The following is a 24,810-nucleotide window of genomic DNA, read 5'->3' as shown; positions in this document are numbered from 1 at the left end:
AGTAACAACTCCATGTTTTAATTATTTCCTATTTGCTGACTCTCAATAATGGCCAAGCTTAAGCAGCCAATTGCAAGAAGTTTACGTTTTAAAAAAAGCATCAAACATACATTGAGAGATTTGGGCCTTCACCTCATTTTTGTGATTATGCTTAATGCCCTCAGATATGTGGTACTATATTCTCAAAATAACTGCCTGTGGGAAGAACATTTATCATATAGAAGTAAATAATAGTCTAAGAATGCCAATAACTTAGATATTTTTATCTAAGTTTTAGCAGAGTCCTAACTTATTTTTATACAGCTTGAAATTGGTAAATGCACATAAATAAATGACATCTAGACTTATAATCTCTTCATGAACTGCACTAATTTCTAAACTGACGCCACAGAATGCACTGCAATGCCTATCAGTTTAATTACACAGCAAGCTAAAGGAAATCATGAAAGGCATAGTGTTGTATGTGTCTAAGAAAAACCAAATAATGTTGGGAGAATTCCCAGAGCAAGTACCCAGAATGGACCTTCAATTATTCGATCAAACCACCATTCCATTCAATTCCCTTTTTAACTCTCCAATTAGTTCAACTTTCTAATTGGTTAATGTGGCTGGCTACCAAAAAATTAACATAATTTGCATATTTAGCTAGACACTTTAAATATATTTCTCAGTGATTTGAGCAGAAGAAATAGTTTGTAAGTGTTCCCTGAGTACTGAAAAGTACAGGAAAACCAGTAAATGCTAAGAATTAGGTCCCATTCATAAGAAACTAGAAAAACCATCTACGGGGCTTAGAAAACAAAACTAGAGTCCAAAGAGAGAGAGAAAGTGAGGGACAAGTAAAAGAAAAGCATAAAGTAAACATTTTTTCAGGAACTCAGGCTTTTTCCACATATGCTACAGAATGTAAGGGGAGGAATCTTCTTAGAGAATGATAAGCGAAGTTAGCACATTTTCCTTTCCTTCCTTGTTCTCAAAACATAAGTGCCACACGTGTACTTGAGCATTTTCAATGTATCCACAGTCTCAGTCATTAACCATGCCCTTTGCCAACTATGGAGGTATGTGGCAGCCTCTGTTCTGTTGCTTTTTTGGTTTGGCCCCATTCAAGAACATTTAAAAAAAAAAAAAAAATCCCTGCTTTTTTTTTTTTTTTGAAAACAAATGTAAGAGTTTTCAGATCAGTTCATAACTGTTTGCAGCTGTCATTTGTTGGAAGTGGGGGGTATTTTACAATTCTTTCTTGTAAGCCCAGGCAGCTTGTTTATAGTTTTATTATTTGCACTTTGTGCCTAAGAACACTTAGGCAGTAGAAATACAGATTACTGCAGTTCAAGGGCAAATAGATTTTTCCAGACCAAAGGTTAAATGCAAAGAGCTAAAGTTGTTATTATTCACAGAACAGAAATTTTTAGCTAACAGTAAGGTATTATTTTGAAGGCAAAACAAATAGACAAAACAAAAAGACTTCCAAAGATTTGCATTTTATTCTGATAAGATAGAAAAACATTTCTACTGTTTTTTGTCTGTTTAGTGGAAATTTGAAATATACTGTTATCAGCTGAGTTATGTCACCCGAAAAATACACACTGAAGCCATAATCCCTCATACTTCAGAAAGTTATCTTATTTAGAAACAGGGTCTTGACAGAGATGATTAAGTTAAGATGAGGTCATTAAGATGGGCCTGAATGCAATATGACTAGTGTCCTTGTAAAAAGGGGAAATTTGGACACAGAGACAGATACGCACACAGGCAGAATGTCACGTGAAGACCGGGGTTATGCTGCCCCAAGCAACAGAACTACGTGAAGCTTCCAGGGAGAGGCCTGGAACAGATCAAATTCAGATAGAAAAACCTGCCTAACAAAGGTGCTTCTATCTAACAAAAAAGTTGTGCTCTGTAAGTTCATTTACAGGAATGCTAAGACTAAAATCAATTTCCCATACTGACATGGGAATTTGGTTTCCAGGCCTGTATTCAAAGTCTATCTAACCTCTTATTCAAGTGAATTATCCTCATAAGCAGTCCAGATACAATATTTTTAAAACTTTCAATGATGATTCAGTTAGAAACACATTTTATATCATGACAGTATACATACGTATAAATCAGACACAAATTTCACAAAAGTTATTCTTAATTTGCTGGAATATTTTCTATTTTGTTATTAATATTGGTCATATCCTGCTAAATTGGCTTTATGACCACTAATAGGTCATGACCCACAGCATTAAAAAACACTGTTCTAGAACACTACGATAAATACATATCTCCCTTGCTTGCTATGTAATGCACACTGAACGAATGCTGATGAATTAAGATCTATGTTCTCACAAGACAAAGAGAAAACACTCTCTCTGTCCTATTGCCAGAATCAGCTCTGGGCCAAAGTCGTACAGATTTTGCTGAGTGTAGATGGCAAGAAAAGCAGAGTGAAAATGGGTTTGGATATGCCCAGTAGTGGGCACGATGACATGGTTGTGGAAGGCCAGAAGGAGCTTACAGAATATCTCCAAATCTCTTTTAAATAGTCCTAGTTACACCACAGGATGGTGTGAAGAATGAGACTGAGAGAGACGGTGAAAGAGACCATTTTGCATAGGACATGGCGTCCACGGGCTCTTCCTTATTTGTATAACTGTGGCATTCTTTATCACCTATTCTGTCTTCTACAATCAAAGAAATATTATACTTAGAGGAAACTAAGGATCATCTCATTCCATTTCAATCCTACTCACTCAGCTAGCGCCACCTCTGTATGCCCTTCTGATTAACAGCTTGTGATATCTAAGAAATTCTAAGAAACTGCATGGAGGTAGGGCTATGTGCATGAGGGGGGAAAGGAACAGAGTTCTTAAGTGGGGGGAAGGGTGGGTGGGAAGAGGAGTTGCTTTACCCTCCATTTCTTTTGCATCGCTCTCTATAGCTAGAAGGTGAAAACTGAACCATGACTGCCTGCTGATTGACTGACAGTGCACTTCTCAGGGAATCCTGGGCTGAGATGTGTAGAAGTCACAGAATAGAATCTTATCCTTGTTGTAATATTTACATTGTGCTCATAAGCCAACTGCTTTCCTTAAAGATGTTCATCCCTGCTATAGTTTAAATGTGTCTCCCAAAGTTTATGTGTTAGAAACTTGATCCCCAATGAAACAGTGTTGAGAGGCGGAACCTTTAAGAGGTGATTAGATCATGAGGGCTCTGCCCTCAAGAATGGATTAATGCTGTTATTGTGGGAGTGGGTTGGTTATTACAGGACTAGGTTCCTGGTAAAGGGATGAGTTTGGCCCTTTCTCCCCTGCTCACTGAGTCCACTCTCTTGCCGTTCTGCCTCCTGCCATGGGGTGACAGAGCCAGAAGGCCCTTGCCAAATGTGAGACCTTGGAGCATAGACTTCCCAGCCTCCAGAACTGTAAGAAACAAGTCTCTATTCATTATAAATTATCCAGTCTGTGGTATTCTGTTATAGCAGCACAAAATGGACGAAGACAATCCCTTACCTCCATATTTGATCAATTACCAAACTGTATGGATTATGTCTCGATAAAAAAAGAATGTGCTCTTGAGTTAGATCTCTCCTTTCCATTTCCATTGCATTAGTCCTTCACAGGGGCAATACTATTTCCCTGTTTTCCACACCAGTCCATCCTTAGTCTCTCCTACTTCCCCACTGCATTTGGGGTAAAATCCAAATGCCTAAATCTTGCACATGAAGTCCCTCCCAATTGCAGCCCAACATATTTCTATAAACCTCTCATTGCGCTTTTGTAACTCTTTCCATTTGTACATGTTGTTCCTGCCACCTTAAATCCTTTCTCCACCTCTCTCTGCCTGGTAAATACTTCTCTCAGTTCAAGTGTCATCTAATCTGGGAAGTCATCTCTAGCACCCTGGAGAGGGAGTTGCTTCTTCCTCCAGGCTTCAAGACACTTTGTTCATAGCTATAACTGAGTGCTTAGCACATAACACTGAAATTCATGAGTTCAGAAGCTAGTCTCATTTCCAGGTTTCTCTGTATCTTTGTAACACCAGCATCTAGCTAGGTACCTAGAACACTGAATGTGCTTAGTCAAAATGGCTGTTGAATAAAATCAGCATCCTCTAGATTTTGCTGAGTGCTTGCAATAGTGTTTGCTTAAATATTTTGGAAACATACTGTTTATAATTTGTAAAATTAATTCTGCCAACTAGAAGTATTCTCTAATATCTGTACATTGATTACTTAAAATTTTATTTTTCCCTTCCATTCAAAACTTAATGCATCTGCAGCTGTGCCATGGGTTTTCTCCCATTCTTAAAGAAAATAATTTCTTTTCTCTAACAGCACAATTAGAAGTGGAAGTTCTGCCACTATGCTCATAATTTTAACAGTGTACTCCTTGTGGTATACAGAGAATCCAGAAAGGGATATGTTCGGGCAAGGTAATACTTGGGTATGGCCTTGACACACACTATATCTGTTTGTTCTGGCTTGAGAGCAGGAAAAAAAAGTATTTCACTTCACTCTAAACACAAAGATTATTTGAGGTTTAAAGAAATTTTGGGTTTAGTCCCCAAATTATTTTCAAGGCAGCTGGAAGCTTTGTCTTTGAGATCTTGTTCAGAAAAGTGATGTTTATCATTATTATAAACATAAAAGCATTGTCTTACAGAGGCAGCAGGAAAGAAGGAAAAAGAAAATTGTTTTTTGCTAATTTCTTTCAATTATTACCTTATTGCGAATTTATTAAGGGTTTAATACAGTTTTGATTGAACAGATATTTAATTTCCAAACTGTTAACTCTCAATGTGGAATTCTTGAGGGAGACAAAAATGTACAGATGGCATGTACATTACCCCGTCATCCTCTCCCAAACACTCCCACCTCTGCCAGGGGAGGACTGTGCACAGAAAAGTGGGTCAAGGATTGTTTGTGACATCATCATGACTTTATGCTCTTTTTAGGATGATGACCAGCCATGAACAGCCATTGGAAAGTGAACAAAGGTTTGGTGTCAATTTACACCTGGGCTTTAGGTACTTCCACAACCACAGGCAGGTGCTCATACAGGAAACATTTTCTGAGTGTACATTGCTTATTAGAATCTATGACAGGTGCTAGAGATACACAGGCTAAGAAAACAATCCCAACCTTCACGGAATTTATAGACTAGCAGAGAAATGGAAACTTGAAATTTGATTAATTAGTATTTAAAAAAGGGATATATAACTACCATTGATTGAGAGCTCACCACAAAAAGCCAGGCGTTGTGCTAAGAGCTTATGGGCATTATCTCATTCAATCCTCAAAGACATCATGGAGGAAGGAATTACTAACCAGATTTTTCAGATAAGAAGAACAAGTTTTAGAAAGGTTAATTAACAGGCTGAAGGCCATATAGGTGGTCACGGCTGAGATTCCAATCCAAGTCTGAAGTCAGAGCTCCAGCCCTTCCACTCTGAAGCACCATGCAGTCTGACAGATTAGGTGAGGTTCAGTTAGATAAGCCACACATGGAGTGAATTTTGAGGGTCACATAGGCATTTTGGGGAGAAAGATAATGGACAAGAGGAGAACTCTCTGAGAGAGAGAGAGAGAGACAGAGAGAGAAAGAGAGGCAGAAAGAGAGAGAGAGAGAGAGAGAGAAAGTGGGGGGGGAGAATGTGCTTTGAAAGCAGAGGAGAATTAGTAACTCGGCAGGTGTGGCAATTGAAGGAATTCAGCACTGGGGACACAGCAGTGACCTGCCAGAAAACTGACACTGGAGAAACAGGCAGGCTCTTGGGTTTCTGTCAAATCAAGGAGTTGAAAATAAAGGAAAGTCACTTATAAAAATAAAACCCAGTGTATCAATGGTCTACTCCGGCCAGCATTTAGTTTCTAATTTTAGTTTCAAGAGTTATTTTAACCCAGACAGTAAAATTAGTTTCTTTTTATAATCATTCTGCTGATTGCAAAATAATGGTATCTATTAGGTTATGTTTTTTTCTAAATGCTTAATTTTTTCTTTAGCCTTTCAGTTCCATTCATTTAATATGATCTGAGTAAAGCAGTTCAATTCTTTACTTTATTTCTAGTAAGTTCAAGTCTTCTGAAGTCTTTTTTTGGGAGGTGGGCGACAGGGTCTTCTTCTGTCATCCAGGCTGGAGTGCAGTGGCATGCTCATAGCTTACTGCAGCCTCAAACTCCTGGACTCAAGTGATCCTCCCACCTCAGCTTGTAGGTAGGACTACAGGCATACGCCACCATGCACAGCTAATTAAAAAAAAAAAATTGTAGAGACAGAGTCTCACTATGTTGCCCAGGCTGGTCTCCAACTCCTGGCTTCCAGCTATCCTCCTGCCTCTGCTTACCAAAGCACTAGGATTATAGGTGTGAGCTACTGCACCCAGCTTCCCCGAGTTTTATTCTTTGATTTGACAAGAAGATACCATGTTTCCCTGAGTTTGGTCCCTAAAGGTATTATAAAACATATGTCTTAAATCACTCCCCCCACCTCATTATTCTTACTTCCTTACTTAGGCACCTTAATTTTAAAAAGCAATTTCCATACATGGAAGCTAACACCTTCACTTTTTTAGTGATTTAGACAGGATGATCTTAAAATTTGAAAATATCCTCACCTTAGTTCATGTTATGTTCTTTATTTGGAGTAATCCGCAAATATTTAGGCTGCATGGGCAATTCAACCATCATGTGAGAGTAGAGCCCACAGAGATTTTATTTGTTCTCAATGACTTCTTGTTACTACCAAATATAGGACATTTTGGTGATGAAGAATAAATTCAGACACACAACTCAAAGGCATTGGCCCAGATTTGAAGTGAGGCAGCTTTTAACTCCCTCCTAGACTGTGTTTGTGGAGGCAGGGAGCAGTGCCAGGAGTGCCAACAAGTCAGGAAAAACAGAGACTTCTAAATAAATTAACTGAAAGGTGTCATGTCCACAAGCAGCAGAGGGCTCTCTAACACCACACAGAAACTCACAAGCTAGCCCAACATTTACCTGGGTTCTTCCCTGGTAAACTCCCATATCATCCCCATGTTATCGACGTTTACGCTGGCAACAGGATATTCTAAAGATCAATGCTTAGGAAGGGCTCATGAATTCTGCTGATAAGTTTCAGTGAAACTTTTTGATGTTGGGCCACTAATACATGTTTATTAATCCTCTTCCTTAAGTCTTTTTTGAAGAAGAGCCACTGCAATTTGGAATTATGATGTGTTTCACCATCATAAAACAAATATTAGATAATATACACTGGATATCATTATTTGCTACATGAAAAAAATAATAATTACAGAGGCATTATTGATTTCAGCTTCTCACTTTGGTAGACAAACCCAGGAAAGAACAGGATGCCAACACATGAAAACAGATGCCAGTGCACTGAAATCAAAGGAATCGACATCAATCATTAGCACGCACGGGTTCCTAACTTCATCTGCCATCATTTTCCCTTGTGGATATAAATAAAGTTAGTTTACTGAAAAGTTAGTCTAGCAAATCAAAATACTGCTATGAAAGTTGAGAGTTTTGTCATAGATATGACTGAGTTAAAAATTTTTTACCTTAGACTGCTTGAGTCTTTCTATACATAAAATAGAGATCCTTACCTATAGACTCACAATATCATCTAAGGGGAAGAAAACTCAATGAAATACGAATCGTACAAAGAGCCTGTGGTACAAACTAAGTCTGAGATCTGATAAAACATATTATCTCATTAGTGACAGAAGGTAAATTTAGTCACCTGAGAAAACTTACATTTCAATTCTTAGTTTAATATAGCTTCTCCCTTTATGTCTGTTACTATTTTATTTTTCTCAAGGAACCTTTTCAGATTGCAAGAATATCCATATAAGTGGATATAATATGTTGAATTTTATTAACTATAAGCAGTATGTAAATGTTTTAGTATTTTAAAAAACAACTGGGACTGTTTAACTATCTCAATAGAGATAGTTAATAAGATCCTGTCTTTAAGCCATTTGTAGTGAATCGCTAAGAACTGAGGACTTTACAGAAGGTCATAATTTAAACGTTCAGCCTCTGCCATGTTTTTTCTAAAGATCATGAATTTCTAAACAGCCAACTCCATCCTGGAAACTCTGCCAATAACATTCAGTAATAAACAGATAGCAAAACACATCTTATTTCATTTTAGTTTTTAACCTTATCTGTTATTCTCATCTTGGCTACAGATTAGCAGTAACAATATATCTTCTACACACTCTCACAATATGCTAAGAAAGGCTAAAGGTGCATTTATGAAAACTGTTAAGCTGAGTAGACATTAGGGTACAAACATTCCCCTAATAAGATCACACGCTTATTAAATAAAACACAGGATAATGCTACCCATCTAGGCACATCTCTATTAGTATTATGCTAATCATACTGTGTATTACTGAATTTACCACATGGTACTGTAATCGTCTGGTAATGTGCTTGCATCCTAACTAGCATGTGACCTCTTTGGAGCAGAGCTATGTCTTAATTGCCTTAGGATCACTGGCAGTACAGAGTAGTGTTCAATCAAAGGGAAAATATTAAACAACACTCTAAGTATGTTTTTTTAATAGGTGAAACTGACAATTTAGGAAATGAAAGTATCATTTATGAAAAAATCCTCACATAAGGTCAGATACTAAATATGCTGTTTGGAGATGCTGAGTAGTATAATGCGAGATTCCTATATATGCCAGCTGTCACTAGCTTTATATGCACTATAATCATTAACTAGAATTTAGATCAGTGTTTCTCTACGGGTGGACCATCTGCATCAGACTTAGGAAGCTTGTTAAAATGCAGATACTCTCCCTGCTACTTCCAGATTTGGATGCAGTGAGTCTAGGGAAGGAGGGCAACGGGAAGAATTTGATTTTAAAAATAAGTTCCTTAGATAATTCTCATGCACTCAAAGTATCAGAAGCACTGAACTCTCTGCTAAACACAAATAGTGAGCATGAATTTCTTTAACTGGTATTTAAACCTATTCTTTCACTCATCCACTTTCAATGTAGTTTGTATCCCTTGGTGCTCTTAAACAGAACAGAACAAAGCACTCATTCCAAGAATACTGCTAAGGCTCCGGAACCTTCCTGCTTCAGGACCATAATGGTGGGGAGAGTCAGTAACAGTCATCATTGCCATGAGAGTCACAGAAATCGATAGCCAAAGATATCAAACTGGGATTTGAAGAAACAATTACACACAGGGGCGGGGAAATTTTCCACATAAATGCTTAAATTCACAAGGCACTCTTAACAAAGAGAACCGCACAAACCTGGTCCTTACCTTCAGGAGGTTTATAATCAAAGGTATGTACAGGCTGGCAGTAAAGATTTCAGGGAAATCAGTCAAATTAAACTCTAAAAGCTGCATAAACATTACAGCATTGAATGAATGCCACCGTGGTCTTCAGAAAGGTAATGCAAAGAAACAAAGGTAGCAACTCAACATTCTTGAATGCAAATTCAAATTATTCCTTGATTTATTCCTACTAGGTTCATTAATCATGACTAAAAACACAAAATAATTTCCCAGAAAATAATGATGGTTTTATTTTAGCTTTAATTGGTTTGACTCCCTAAACAATGTTTTAGCAGTACAAAGACCTATTTTCTGCTTAAGTTACTGTAGCATCAAGTGGCAATTACAGATATTCTAATCGCCAATATTCTTATCTAGAATGCAATTTGTTTAAAACCCTTAAGAACTGATGTCATTATAAGGGGGAAAAAAAGTCTTCAACTTTAAAGGCGGGAAACAAATCAAGACTCCAAAAAGTGTACATTAGTTTTAGTCTCTTGCCAGCTTGAAGCATGTGGACATTTTCACTGAGTTCATGTAGAAAAATTTTGGATATATTTGTAAACCACTTTCTGCTCCCTTGGATTATTCATTTTTAACATCGGAATTCTTTGGACACCCCTATCAGGTTCCCATTATAGTGTCCTCGTCAGTACGGTGAAGGAAAAATGAGTATATTGTTTTATCTCACCGTAAGTGTCTGTAGAAATCACTTTGCAAACAAACAATATTTTAAACCTTATTCTTCATTGCGAAAACTTATTCAGTGAAATATTTGTGGCATTGTTTTTAAAAATAAAATTAGCTTTTGTCTAGTATTTTTTTCAATCTTTAAATAAACCAGATTCACTATATGATTTTTAAGTATTTTTTTTCTAATAATACCATCTATAGTTTTCCTAAATGAAGCATTTCTATGGAATCAAATGCCACTGCATGTAAAGCAGTTGAAGTTGAAATGGGACAATCTGATTAGCAAAAGTAATTTTTAAAATCCTAAAATGTGACCTTGGGCAGCTCTCAGGCCCTCTCCATGCCTACGTTCTTCACTTCTTAGTTCACCAACAGTGTTCTTTTTCATAAGCTCCTTTGTTTAAATTTACCTTTCTCTGCTTTGGTATAACTCCTTCGCTTTCCCCAGCCCCACAATCTAGGTTATAATTATGAAGGAACAAAAACAGTCTTACGCTCATTCTTACCAGTTTTCAAAAATGCTATTTGTATAATAAATCTGTCTGGAATTACTGAAGGGGAAATGTTATCCTTAACATTTATTCTCACATATTATGATGCACTTAGTGATGGAAAATCCTTGTCTAGATCTGAACTCCAGAAGAGAAGAATCTTGTGATGCATTTAAAAAGGTCTTCAGCCTATTAACTTCCTTTAAAATAGCCTTAGTGGACACACTGCTAAGAAGCTGATTCAGTTTTTATTATAAACATGCTCACTATACTTCTCAGTCTATGTTTTTCTTCAGATTTCAAAGGTATTTTCTTATATTCATTTCCATTCAGAGAAGGATATAACTAAAAATATAATAATCAAGTGAAAAAGATACATTGGGCAAAATGTCAGTAAAAGAGCAGTATAATGTTTAAATGTTTCTGTTCTTAGAAAGGAACCATATGTACAATGGACTCTACACAGTTTGCAGCTTGTTATGAAAAGATGCCAAGTATTGGCAAAGTTATATGGCTTGATACTACTCAAAAAATACATAGTAGAATAAAATAAAATAGGAACGAATACTACCTTTGCAGAGGCATGATTTCACAAGCCATTCTCGTATGTAAATTTGCAAGGGAATCTCACAACTGTCTCTTCCACGGCAAGTTTGGTCGTCTGTACAGTGAACGTCTTCTTACAGTGGCTAAGCTGAGCTTGGGGCATGAGGCTGCACCGCACGGCTGGAGAAACAACTTGCTCTGCAGTTGGCCAGTCTACTGCTGCTCTCAGCCTCCAAACTTCTTCAGGCAATGCTATTTTATCGGCTGCTTCTCTACATTTACACTGCAGTCCACTTTGACCTTTTGTTCCAGGGAAGCAGCTGAACCACTCAGCCAATCAGAGGAGCAGCTGCTGCAGCACTAAAGGCGCTCCTCCTCCTCCCCCGCACCCTACTCCTGCTCCTCAATGGTCCCTCCTCCTCCTCTTTCTCCTTCTCCTCTCCTCCTCCTCCTGCTCCTCAGTGGGCTTGCCTAGTTCTGGTAACTTGAAACTTTCCTCTGAGCAGTTCCACAGACAAGATTGTCAGTCTGGGGCAAGCAACCAATAACTGCAGCAAAAGCCAAGAGTCCTGTACTTCTCAACATTACAGAAACTGCCAGCAAGGATTCCATTTGTCAAGGAAAGACACTGCCCATAAAACTAAAGGTTTCTGTGGCAGAAGGCAAGAGTTATGCTGTGTCCTCTTTCTTCCTTAAAACAAAAACACTAGGCGTGAGACTTTTCTAGAAGGAAAGCATGCTTCCAGACCCTTGCCCTACCCACATTTATTTCCTGCTGATGTTTGTTTACACTGCGGTGGTTACCAGTCACTGGTGACATCACCCAGGGCACGTAGCTCGACTTCTGGGGAAGGTACGTGCCCTAAGTCTCTGCCCAAGTTCTTAACGGATCAGAATCCACTCTCATGAAAAGTGTTGCAGCGTATTATTTCTGCATTTTTATAAACCTGAATGTTTGTTAATTTTGACCTTCCCCTTACAATTTCTTCTTTGCTGTGGAATATCAGGATGTTATTTTAAGGAACATAATTCCTAATCCATAGATTTTATACATTATAAGAACAATAGCAGAAATACATTTACATGAGATTGTTTTTTTCACATCATGAGCTGTAAAAAAAATTACAACATAGTCCAGACCATTGCTTCTAGTAGTAGAAGGATCGTGACGTTCAGAAAGTGAGGGCTGATAGGCACGAGGTATCCTCTTCCCTGTAATTTCCCCCAGTTTTATATAGACCACACATAATTCTGCATTTAGAACACAGGGTTCTATTTATTATAAGGTTTCTACTTTTCTTTGCTATACCTGCTAATAAAAACATTTTCATTGTCTGACTAAATAATCTGTATTTACGGAAGCAGATGTGGCATCCTAAAACTATCTTCATACGGAATGATAAACTGTCAGTTTCTAAAATCAGCCTTTTAAAACAAAAGTAGTTGATTTAACCCCAAACTTATTTTAACTGAAATTGTCTATATCTTTTTGATTCCAGATTTACAAATTCTAATTTGATTCTCTAATAATATAACTTAGTTCTGTATATTTGCATATTTTTATTTTAAAAAAGGACTTTAACTCTTGCTTAACACTTTATTTATTTATTTTCATCTTTTGAGATGGAGTCTTGTTCTGTCACCCAGGCTGGAGTGCAGTGGCACAATCTTGGCTCAGTGCAATCTCTGCCTCCTGGGTTCAAGTGATTTTCCTGCCTCAGCCTCCCGAGTAGCTGGAATTACATGTGCCTGCCACCATGCCCAGCTTATTTTTCTATTTTTAGTAGAGGTGGGGTTTCACCATGTAGGCCAGGCTGGTCTCAAACTCCTGACCTAAGGTGATCTGCCCACATTGGCCTCCCAAAGTGTTGAGATTACAGGCGTGAACCACCGCGCCTGGCATGAATGTTTCAAATATCTCATAAGATACAAATATTTTCAGAAATAGTTAACATTCAAGTGACAGAAATACATATTATTTTGTCCTCAGAATTTTATGAACACATTAATACTACCTGGCTAAAACAGACATAAAAGCTCAATAATAAAGGACCTAGCATTAAAAAAAAAAAAAAATCGTAAGATAAGCTACAGTTTACACTCAATACATTCAAAATATGTTAAGCTGAATTGTAATTTACCTTCAGTATTAGATTTCACATATTTCCTAATAAATTAAGTCTCCCTATCAATATTCCTCTAACATGTCATATTACATAGAATGTCAATGGTTTTTAAAAAAATTCATTAATGCTGTAACTCAGTAACAACATGCTTTTTCACGGGTCTATCATTTATAACAATTCCTACTTTTTGTGGTTTTTGATCTATTTTGGGGGCATTGTTTGATGATCATTTATGAATTTGTACCTGATTTCAACCCCTTCGCTCTACCCCACCCATTGCCCAAGCTCTTGATCACTTAAACAACTTTATTATTTCTATTTCTGACATCCTCTTGTCAGTTCATAATCATGGAGTGGGAGTACCATTCATGACATCTGTCACTTCTAATTTTTCAAACGCTGATATTTCGACTGCATTTCCCTGGCTACGATTCTCGCTCACTGAGCCCCTTAATGGGTATCCCTCGTAACCTCCAATACCTCTCCCTCCCCCATTCCTCTGCCTTTTTCACTCAGCTCTCTGTTCAGCTGCAACTGTTTTGTGATGTCCACAGACGATAGCCTGCAATAAAACCAATAGGCATGCAAGTAAAAAAAAAAAAAAAAAAAAAAAAAAAGGCCCATTCCTGACTCTCCTGAGCATTTAGTTATTTCTAAAATGGGTTCCCTAGCATCTTCCACTTCTTGACCCTTTATAAGTCCTGCCAGCTGGGCTGTTTATTGCCAGAGTGCTAAACATTGCAAAAGAAAGTCTCATAACTTGGTAACTAGTTACACTAAAAATTCATAATACTTATATTTCACCTGCCTTTGACTGAGAAAGTCAAGATCTTCAAACATAAGCAAATAGCTTTGGTCTTCTCTGTGCCACCTACTACCCCCATTCCCACTCCAACACACATCTTGCCTCATTCTTTTTGACTTCTTCTTGGTCTAGGAGAGACAGTCCTTACATATAGGACTCAAGTCTCTTATCTGTGTATTGGATCTCATCTTTTTCTCTTGCCTCTGGAAGAAGCCTTGTCTCTCCTACATCTTAAATCTGCCCCTCGCTACTCTTCTCCTCCCCTCTGGCAGGCAACCAAATGAGTGTCCCTCAGTATTAGAAAGTGCTTCTCAGCAGTCCTACCCTCTGGTGCTGCAGAGCTATTTCCCTCTTCCTTCCCACTGACAGACTTCCCCCAAATCTATCTCTGCTGTCTCCACTTCCTCATAAATTATTTATTCCTCCATCCCATGCCAATGGACTTCGATCTTTACCACTCTTCCAAAACTGCTTTTAAGGCCATCAAGGCTCTTTTAACCACTAAATCCAAACACTTTTTCTTAGATCCTCTCCTACTCTTCACTTTTCTGCAACACTCACCTTCAGTTTTTTGAAAGTCTTTGGTTCTCTGTGATCTTTCTTGGGAATTCACCAAACCTTCCTGATCAACATTTGCCTTTTATTTCATTTGTCTTTCTTTCTCTTTTAGCCCTGCCTCCAAGCCCAACACCATTCAATACAGGGATTCAATAAATTGGGCACTGGAATTATACCTCTGGGGACTGGGTCCTGACTTCACCCCTGACAGGCAGTGCAAACTCGGGCAGGTTTTTGAAAAGCTCCGAGGCTGCTCTGATGAATAAATGAGACCATAAATGTAAAATACATAGAATGGTGCCTGGCAGATAGTTAAGTGCTCAGGAATTATTAGTATTATCAACCCAATCAAACATTCAAGACCTCATATTATCTGATCTCCAAATTTCTCTTCCTCCTGGCCCTTGTTGATAATGATGCTATTATTCCCCTTGTGAATCAGATTCAAACCATGAGTCATCTTTACTCCTTCTCTCCTACCCTCAACCAAATCTGCTGATTGCCCTGTCATGTTTCTTTAATCAATCTGCCTAGGTCATCTGTACTCTTAGGATAGCTTTCAAAATGTTCTTTCTGGCTCCAAAGAATACATTTCACTATTAAAGTCAACTTCTACCATGCTTGTAATCTGGTAACACATTCCTGTACTCAAAAACTTCCATAGCTCCCAACTACCTCTTACATGAACCCCAATTCTTTTCATATGATGATTAGAACACTCCACCTATTAACCCCAACTTGCCTCTCCAGTTCAGCTTAAACCTCCGCTAAGGAAACAACTCCAGACATTCGTGGGTCACTATTTTCAAATCTGCTCTGAACTTTTCCATTCTAAATATATACACATGCTGTTCCCTCTCTCGAATATTTTCCCATTTCATTCCCTTCAGGCAAAATCCTACCCATACTTTAGGTCTAGGCAAATTGAAATAAGTCTTTTAATTAATTAATTAATTAATTTGTTTTATTTTATTTTATTTTTTGAGACAGTCTCTCTCTTGTCCAGGCTGGAGTGTAATGGCACCATCACAGCTGACTGCCGTCTTTACCTCCTGGGCTCAAGCATGCCTTCCACCTCAGCCTCCTGAGTAGCTGAGACCACAGGTGGATGCCGAAATGCCTGGCTAATTTATTTTTTGAAGAAATGGGGTTCTTACTATGTTGCCCAGGCAGGTCTTGAACTCCTGGGCTCAAGCAATCCTTCGACCTTAGTCTCTCAAAATGTTGGGATTACAGGTGTAAGCCACTATGTCTGGCCAAAGAAATCTCTGGACCTTTTAAACTCATATAGCCCTTTGTATATCGATGATGATATATATCTTTTATCCTGCAGTTTTATTATTGAGTCTACTGTACATACTATCTTCCTTTTGGAATGTAAATTTCCCACAACAGGAACTGTATCTTTCCTGTAGCCCTGACACAAAACAGACACTCAATAAATGCAGAATGAATTAATGGATACCTTAATTACTCTTCTATAGATTCTGAAGTATAGCTCCTTTTCTTAGATTTAAACTTATCAAGCAATATTCTGTCCACTTTTAAACATTTTCCATTGTAGGGCTACCCATAAGATAAACTAGATGCCATATGTAGGTTCAAATGAAAAATAACACTAACAAATGACTGACTTAAGGAATAAACTATCTGGGTTATACACTGATGTGCAGTCACAGATGTGCTAAAAGTAAGGTTCTATCCAAAACTTCTGAAATCTTTTAAGCATTCTGCATTACCCAGTTTCTTCTAGGTTGTCAATTTCCTTTTCCATGTTTTAGCTGGCTTGCAGATTTCTAATTTTCTTTCATAACTTATTCAGCAGATTCCAAGTGTTTGGCAATATCTGTGTTTGCTCTTGTCCTATCAAGAGCCACAAAAATGATGTGGCTATGTTTCTTTTAATTTCAACATCAACTGAAAACAACCAAAGAACCAAGAACATTTCTTGGCCACACTAATTTATTTTCAGATATTGTTTTCAAATCAGATAGATTTATTTCCTAAGATATAATGATATATTAAAATAATTTATTTCTTACAAGTTTGAAAAGAAGTTGCTTCTAGCCTGAGCAACATAGTGAGATCTCATCCGTACAAAAAAGAAAATTAGCAAGGTATGGTGGTGTGTGCCTGTGGTCTCAGCTGCTTGGGAGGCTGAGGCTGGAGGATCACTTCAGCCCAGGAGGTCGAAACTACAGAGAGCCATGATTGTGCCACTGCACTCCAGCCTAGGTGACAGAGTGAGTCTCAGGCAAGAGTTCTTTCTCACATTCTTGTCAATTTTTGTAAAACATCCTAAGGAGTAAATGCTCTCCAAAAGATACATGATATTGATAAATGGTAAGGACTAAGTCTAATATGAGTTGTTTAGAATCATGAATCCAAGATTTTTACACACAAATAATTTAGATATTCTGGTGTTTTTATACAAGATCCTGAGTAAGCTAGTTTTCCAACAAACTGTGTTAGAACACCAGTGGATTTCTGGGCTTACAGGACAATATCATCACCATCAACAATAAAATGTCAATAAAAAAGGGAGAAGAAACCAGAGGAGTGCACGTATGTAAAGCAACAAGTATTTATTGTGAATTTATGGTGTGCTCATTGCAACAGATGTGCAAATGAAGAAGTCAGTTAATGTGAACGCTCAGCTAGTAAGTGGCTGACATGGAGCCAGTATCTGAATGCCAGTGTCTATACCTGTTCCACCATCCAACAGCCCCTCAAGATAAAAAAATACTATTGTTACTTACTGATATACATATTATTAATTGGATATGGAAAATAAAGAATCCTTTTTTTTTTTTCTTCTGACCTGAGGTTTGTATATATATATATATATATATATATATATATATATATATAGAGAGAGAGAGAGAGAGAGAGAGAGATACATGTATTCAGTAATGGCTACACAGTCTTACATAATGGCTGTCTGAACACTGAGGCATACACTGGACCATAACAAACCTCTCCTGCTACTGAGTGGCAGGAGCCAGTTGAAGTTGGGGAAGGAAGTGGTGCGGTTTGGGTGTTAGGAGAAAGAGGAAGGTGCAAAGAAGAAATGATGGAAAATCAAGTTTTAAATTATATTCTTAATTGTATTCCTCTTTAAAAAATTAATATATGGAAGTAACAGGTGGTATGTGAGTTGTTTTTTTATAAGGAAACTCAAGTATTTGTTAAAGAATAATTACAAAACCATATAAAAAGCTTGTTTTAGAAAGCAAATAGTGATACTCAAAACAGGCCGAGGCTAATAAGAATAATGAACTTCTAGTTAGTTAATACTATTTTCTTGAGTAACAGTGAAATAAACATGCTTGCATTACTGAAGACCAAAATAAAAATAATAAAATGAACATAATTAAAATGTGTTTCCTCATTTATTTATTAGATTTATCCAGTCTATAAAAGATTACAGAAGAAAAATATCCCATAGAGATAGAAATTATACCATTGTTTTTCCAAAGACACCTCTCTTTAATTCTGATGATGTGTCTTGCTTTTAAAACTGCTACGGGTTTACTTCATTAAAATCTATCTGAGTAGGCTTGCTGGACTCCCAAATGGCTCACGGTTCATTCATCTGGATTCTAAAATCTTGTAAAGCTGTCAGTAAAGAGGGAGGGAAGAGTTGCTAATAGAGGTAGGTTTAAAGGACTCCACAGCAGGAGGTGCACCTTTCAGGGTTCGCTTCTTCACTGACTAACTGGCTCCACCATTTCAAACACCAAAAATAAGATTCAAAACATTCCCCAGAAAGATTGAGTACTGATTTCAAATCAAAAGACAAGCATTTATTCATGGTACATGAAGTAGCAAAGTTATACAGAAATTCATGTAGGTTTTATTTTTAAGTAAATTTCTTCTAAGAACTGAGGGACTATGATTCTCTATAAAAAGCAGTTAAAAATAAGTTTTTCGAGACAACTTATGTAATTGGTCCCCAACTTTCTGGGACAGGGAAAAATCCACAGTTTTGCCAGATGGACTCTCAGTTAGTGATTATTGCCAATAAATAAGTGCTTCAAGCACATTTTCCTGGAATGGGACTCTCTGGGCATGACTTTCTCCAAATCTCCCGTGGGAGTCTGGATAATAGTGTTTCTGTTCTCATAAAATAAGTCATGTCCCACACAACAGCTGCTACCACACCTGAGATCAGCTGCCTTAAATTGTCCCCATGAACTTTCACCTTGTTAACTGATATTTCCTGACAGCTGAGAAGCAGGCTTTAGCAGGGCTTCCTTGGAGAAACATCAAAATTGTTTAGTGTGATATGGTAACCGATTGGCTGATTCCGTCCACAAAACATAAAATAAACTCTTCATATTTCTGAGACATGAAATACCAAGCACAAGCATACAAATCTCTTAATGTCAGTACACTGGCTGGTAAAATTAATTTGCTTTAACATGAAGTGAAATTATTTTATTTGAATTGATCCTGTAAATAAATAAGTGAAAATATTTTTTTTAAAAAAGAGGAAGTAGTAATTATTTGTTTTATCAAGAATAAGTTTAGGAATATAGCTAACAAGGGAAGTAAAGGACCTCTTCAAGGAATACTACAAACCACCGCTCAAAGAAATCAGAGAGGACATAAACAAATGGAAAAACATTTCATGCTCATGGATAGGAGGAATTATAGAGTCAATGCTATTCCCATTAAACTACCACTGACATTCTTCACAGAATTAGAAAAAACTATTTTAAAATTCATATGGAACCGAAAAAGAGCCCAAATAGCCAAGACAATCCAAGCAAAAAGAACAAAGCTGGAAGTATCACACTACTTTAAATCATACTATAAGGCAACAGTAACCAAAACAGCATGATACTGGTACAAAAACAGACACATAGACCAATGGAACACAATAGAGAGCTCAGAAATAAGACCACACACCTAAAACCATCTCATCTTCAATAAACCTGACAAAAGCAAACAATGGGGAAAGGATTCCCCCATGTAATAAATGGTGCTAGGAGAACTGGCCAGCCATATGCAGAAAATTGAAACTGGACCTCTTCCTTACATCACATACAAAAATTAACTCAAGATGGATTAAAGATTTAAATGTAAAACCCAAAACTGTAAAAACCCTAGAAGAAAATCTAAGCGATATCATTCTGGACACAGGCATGGGCAAAGACTTAGCACTAAGAAAACAACAAAAAGTAAATGCAACAAAAGCACAAATTGACAAATGGGATCTATTTAAACTAAAGAGCTTCTGTACAGCAAAAGAAAGATTTCACTATCATTAGAGTGAAAGACAACCTACAGAATAGGAGAGTATTTTTTGCAATCAATCCATCTGACAAAGGTTTAACATTGAGTCTACAAAGAATTTAAATTTACAAGAAAAAAGCAACCCCATTAAAAAGTGGGCAAAGGACATGAACAGACACTTCTTAAAAGAAGATGTTTATGTGGCCAACAAACATGAAGAAAAGCTCAACATCACTGATCATTAAAGAAATGCAAATCAAAACCACAATGAGATACTGCCTCACGCCAGTCAGAATAGTGATTATTAAAAAGTCAAGAAACAACAGAGGCTGGCAAGGTTACAGAGAAAAAGGAACACTTTTATACTGTTGGTAGAAATGTAAACTATTTCAACCATTGTGGAAGACTGTGGTGATTCCTCAAAGATCTAGAACCAGAAATACCATCTGACTCAGCAATATCATTATTAGGTATATACCCCCCAAAATATAAATTATTATATTTTAAATATATGTGCACATGTATGCTCACCGCAGCCCTATTCACAATAGCAAAGACATAGAATCAACCCAAATGCCCATCAATGATAGACTGGATAAAGAAAATGTGGTACATATACACCATGGAATGCCATGCAGCTGTAAAAAGGAAAAAGATCATGTTCTTTTTAGGGACATGATGAAGCTGGAAGCCATTATCCATAGAAAACTAATGCAGGAAGAGAAAACCAAATATCACATGTTCTCACTTATAAATGGGAGCTGAGTGATGAACACATGGACACTGGGAGAAGAACAACATGCACTGGCCCTGTTGGAGGGAGGGAGAGCATCAGGAAAAATAGCTAATGCATGCCGGGGTTAATACGTAGGTGACGGGTTGGCAGATGCAGCAAACCACCATGGTATATTTACCTGTGTAAACCTGCACACACTGCACATGTACCCTGGAACTTAAAAAAAAATGAACAGCACCTAGGTGAGTTAAAGACTTCTGCCTTATTTTGTTCATTCAACTTTTTCTTTTGAAAAATCAAAGTATTAAAAAAAGAATAGGTCCTATTCAAAAAATTACAGTATTTGTCCTTAAGGTGTCAAACTCCTATTGCATTTTAGATAACCTGATTTAAAACAAACAAACAAACAAACCAAACATTAAAAAATTCTGCTTTAAAATCCAAGGCTGGACATGGTAGCTCATGCCTGTAATCCCAGCACTTTGGGAGGCTGAGACAGGTGGATCACCTGGGGTCAGGAGTTTGAGACCAGCCTGGTCAACATGGTGAAATCCTGTCTGTACTAAAAATATTAAAAATTAGCTGGGCGTGATGGTGGGCGCCTGTAATCCCAGCTACTTGGAAAGCTGAGGCAGGAGAATCACTTGAACCCGGGAAGTGGAGGTTGCCGTGAGCTGAGATCATGCAACTGCACTCCAGCATGGGCAACAGAGTGAGACTCCATCTCCAAAATAATAATAATAATAACAAATCCATTTCTAGGTCCTTGAGGAATCGCCACACTGTCTTCCACAATGGTTGAACTAATTTACAGGGAAACTGTGGCACATATACACCATGGAATATTATGCAGCCATCAAAAACGATGAGTTCATGTCCTTTGTAGGGACATGGATGAACCTGGAAACGATCATTCTCAGCAAAGTGACAGAAGAGCAGAAGATCAAATGCCGCATGTTCTCACTCATAGGCGGGTGTTGAACAATGAGAACACATGGACACAGGGAGGGGAGCACTACACACTGGGGTCAGTTGGGGGGAAATAGGGGAGGAACGGTGTGGGGTGGGGAGTTGGGGAGAGATAGCAAGGGGAGAGATGCCAGATGTAGGTGATGGGGAGGAAGGCAGCAAATCACACTGCCACGTGTGTACCTATGCAACAATCTTGCATGTTCTTCACATGTACCCCAAAACCTAAAATGCAATAAAATAAATAAATGGAAAAAAAAATCCAATGTATTTACCTTATTAATCTAATTTAATTTTTTGAGACAGAGTCTCACTCTGTCACCCAGGGCTCACTAAAAACTCCATCTCCCAGGCTGAAGCAATTCTCCCACCTCAGGCTCCCAAGTAGCTGGCTCTACAGGTGCACAGCACCAAGCCTGGCTATTTAAGAAAAAATTTTTTTTGTAGTGATAAGGTCTCACTATGTTGCCTAAGTTGGTCTCAAACTCCTTTGCTCAAGTGATCCTCCTGCCTCAACCTCTCTAAGTTCTGGGATTATATGCATAAGCCATCATGCCTGATAAAAATCCAATTTAAATTCAGAAAATTAGAACCAGTGCATCAAATAATTGTTTATATGTGTATATTTTCTTTTCTTCGTGTCATCCATGTATAGAGCATTATTAGAATTCAAAATTAAAAATCTTTTTTCTCACTGAATTTTGGTGAGGAAATATGTAAGTGGGAAAAAGGAAATTTCAAATAAATTAGGACATAAACTAGACATAAATAAAGCAAGCCAATAAAACTAATGAATTCCCAAAGAGGCACTGAAATTAACTATTTAAATAAAGAAAACGCATTCTAGTATTTCACTATGTGTATCAAAACATCATGTTTCACACTCTATATACAACAAAAATACTAAGTAGAAGAAAATGCATTAAAAATGAATGATAATTCTACAATAATTCTCCAAATTACTACTTTAAGAAGATAACTTTAAAACAAATCAATCCAATTTTAATAGCCTAAAAACAGTCTAGTCAAATAATTTTAACAACTGTAAGTGACTCTGGAAATAGTATCATCCTAGACTTCAAATCACTGTATATGAAACAAATAGTGCAGAATTTGGCCAAACCAAGTAATAGCTGAATGAATACTTGGCTAATAAAGGTTTAAATGAGGTAACTATGATCGCTCTCTTCCTTCCCTGTCCACTAGTCTATTACCACCACTGTTCTCTTTCATTCCCCTTCACCCTCCTTTCCCCATATTTCAATTTATATTAACCTCTGCATTATAGCTTTTTTTTTTCTAGTAAGTTTTACTAATTTTGGTCATTTTCACCTTAAATCTAGATTGTACAGAATTGATCTTCCCAAGTACTGCTTGAATCATGTCACAAAGCTTTGACTGCTTTTCATAGCCTACAGTGTAAAATCTAAATTCCATACATGCTCAGCAGGCCTGGTATTCTACTCCTCTGCAGACTCATACATAGTGGGGGCCCAGCTGAATGAATCACTTTGCCTCCTATTGTGCCCTGCTTTCCCTTCACTAGTTTCTGTTCAGGTTATTCTCCTAACCTGGAATATCCTCCCTAGCTCATACCCATCCATGGAAACAAAACTCAGCCTTTCTCAGCTTCTCGCATTCTGCCTATCCCGATTTCTCCATTCAGAGGACTTTATCCCCTGAATGACTGAAGTCACAATTTCAACTCCAAAAGCAGTTCAGTTGTCACTCTACATCAGTGGTCCCCAACATTTTCACCACACAGGATGGGTTTTATGGAAGACAATTTTTTCACGGACCGGTGGGGCGGAGGGGAGTGGTTTCAGGATGATTCAAGTGATTACAATTATTGTGCACTTTATTTCTATTATTATTGTATTGTAATATATAATGAAATAATTATACAACTCATCATAATGTAGAATCAGTGGGAGCCCTGAGTTCATTTTCCTGAAACTAGACTGTCCCATCTGGAGGTGATGGGAGACAGTGACATATCATCAGGCATTAGATTCTTATAAGAAGCCGGGAACCTAGATCCCCTGCATGTGTAGTTCACAACAGGGTTCCTATTCCTATGAGACTCTAATGCGGCTGCTGCTCTGACAGGAGGCGGAGCTCAGGCAGTAGCGATGGGGAACAGCTGTTAATACAGATAAAGCTTCACTCACTCACCTGCTGCTCACCTCCTACTGTGTGGCCTGGTTCCTAATGGGCCATACACCTGTACTGGTCCACGGCCTGGGGGTTGGCGACCCTGTTCTACATAACTTCTCTAAAATATGACAATTACCACTTCCTCCTTGAAGCATTTGTCATCCATCCTTGATTTAAAACAGAATTTTTTCATATTATAAATGATACAGTATATGTTCATTGTAAAAAAAATTTAAAAATACAGACAAGATTAAAGTTAAACACAATCCCCCTGCTTCCATATCCAGTGTTTAATAAAATTCTGTAACTTTCATTATAAAAAATTCATATATAATTAAAAAAGAAGGAACAATGTAAATGTACTTAATACCACTGAACTGCATTCTTAAAATGATTAAAATGGTAAGTTTTATGTTATATATACATTACCACAATAAAAAAGATTAGGCAGTATGTACTGTTTTGTAACATTATTTTTCATTTAGTAGTCAGTAATACATTTCTATGACATTTCTAGTCCTGAAAAGTATTTTTAGTGGTTATACTGTATAGCAGAAATTCTCAAATTATGGTCCAGGTACTCTTGGAAGGTCTTGAGACTCTCTTGGGAGGATCTGCATGGTAAAAATCATCAGAGTAATACTAAGACGTCATCTACTTTTTTCACTCTGATTAATTTATGAATGTATAGTCAAGCTTTCCAAAATATGGCAACAGATTTAACACAGAAGCAGATATGAGAATCCAGTTGTCTTCTATTAATATTAAGCCAGTTGTTAGAGCTTGGAAAAAACATAAAACAATGAGATATTCTCACTTTTTTTTTTATCATTTAAAAAGTGTAGTTATATTTCATAAATGAGCCAGGTGCGGTGGCTCATGCCTGTAATCCTAGCGCTTTGGGAGGCTGAGATGGGTGGTGGATCACCTGAGGTCAGGAGTTTGAGACTAGCCTGACCAACATGGTGAAACCCTGTCTCTACTAAAAATACAATTAGCTGGGTGTGGTGGTGGGTGCCTGTAATCCCAGATATTCGGGAGGCTGAAGCAGAAAAATCACTTAAACCTGAGAGCTGGAGGTTGCAGAGAGCTCAGATAGCACCATTGTACTCCAGCCTGGGTAACAGAGCAAGACTCCATCTCAAAAAAAAAAAAAAAAAAAAAAAAAAAAAAAAAAAAAAAAAAAAAAA

At 37.5% G+C, this 24,810-nt stretch overlaps 1 protein-coding gene across 12 annotated transcripts in view; it reads right to left on the bottom strand.

Moving 5' to 3' along the window:
• FAM13A (family with sequence similarity 13 member A) overlaps nucleotides 1-24,810 on the bottom strand; it is a 393,400-nt gene that overhangs the window by 82,015 nt on the left and 286,575 nt on the right. For 2 of the 12 annotated variants that reach the window (XM_032239635.1, XM_032239634.1), the window contains exon 1: nucleotides 11,054-12,084. The exons of 8 other annotated variants lie outside the window; for them this stretch is intronic. Coding sequence is in view for 3 of the 4 variants with exons in the window: in XM_032239634.1 (XP_032095525.1) it covers nucleotides 11,054-11,082 (29 nt within the window). In the remaining variant the exon portion in view is untranslated. Of the gene's footprint in view, nucleotides 1-11,053; nucleotides 12,089-24,810 lie in introns of those variants that run through there. 2 more of the 12 variants (XM_032239636.1, XM_032239633.1) reach the window with 2 other exon arrangements.

This window comes from Sapajus apella, unplaced genomic scaffold (genome assembly GCF_009761245.1).
Source record: "Sapajus apella isolate SASKATOON/1434 unplaced genomic scaffold, GSC_monkey_1.0 scaffold45, whole genome shotgun sequence".
NCBI classification, from domain to species: domain Eukaryota; kingdom Metazoa; phylum Chordata; class Mammalia; order Primates; family Cebidae; genus Sapajus; species Sapajus apella.
Note: the sequence above shows the minus strand (reverse complement) of the source record. Positions and strands in the feature narration are given on the sequence as shown.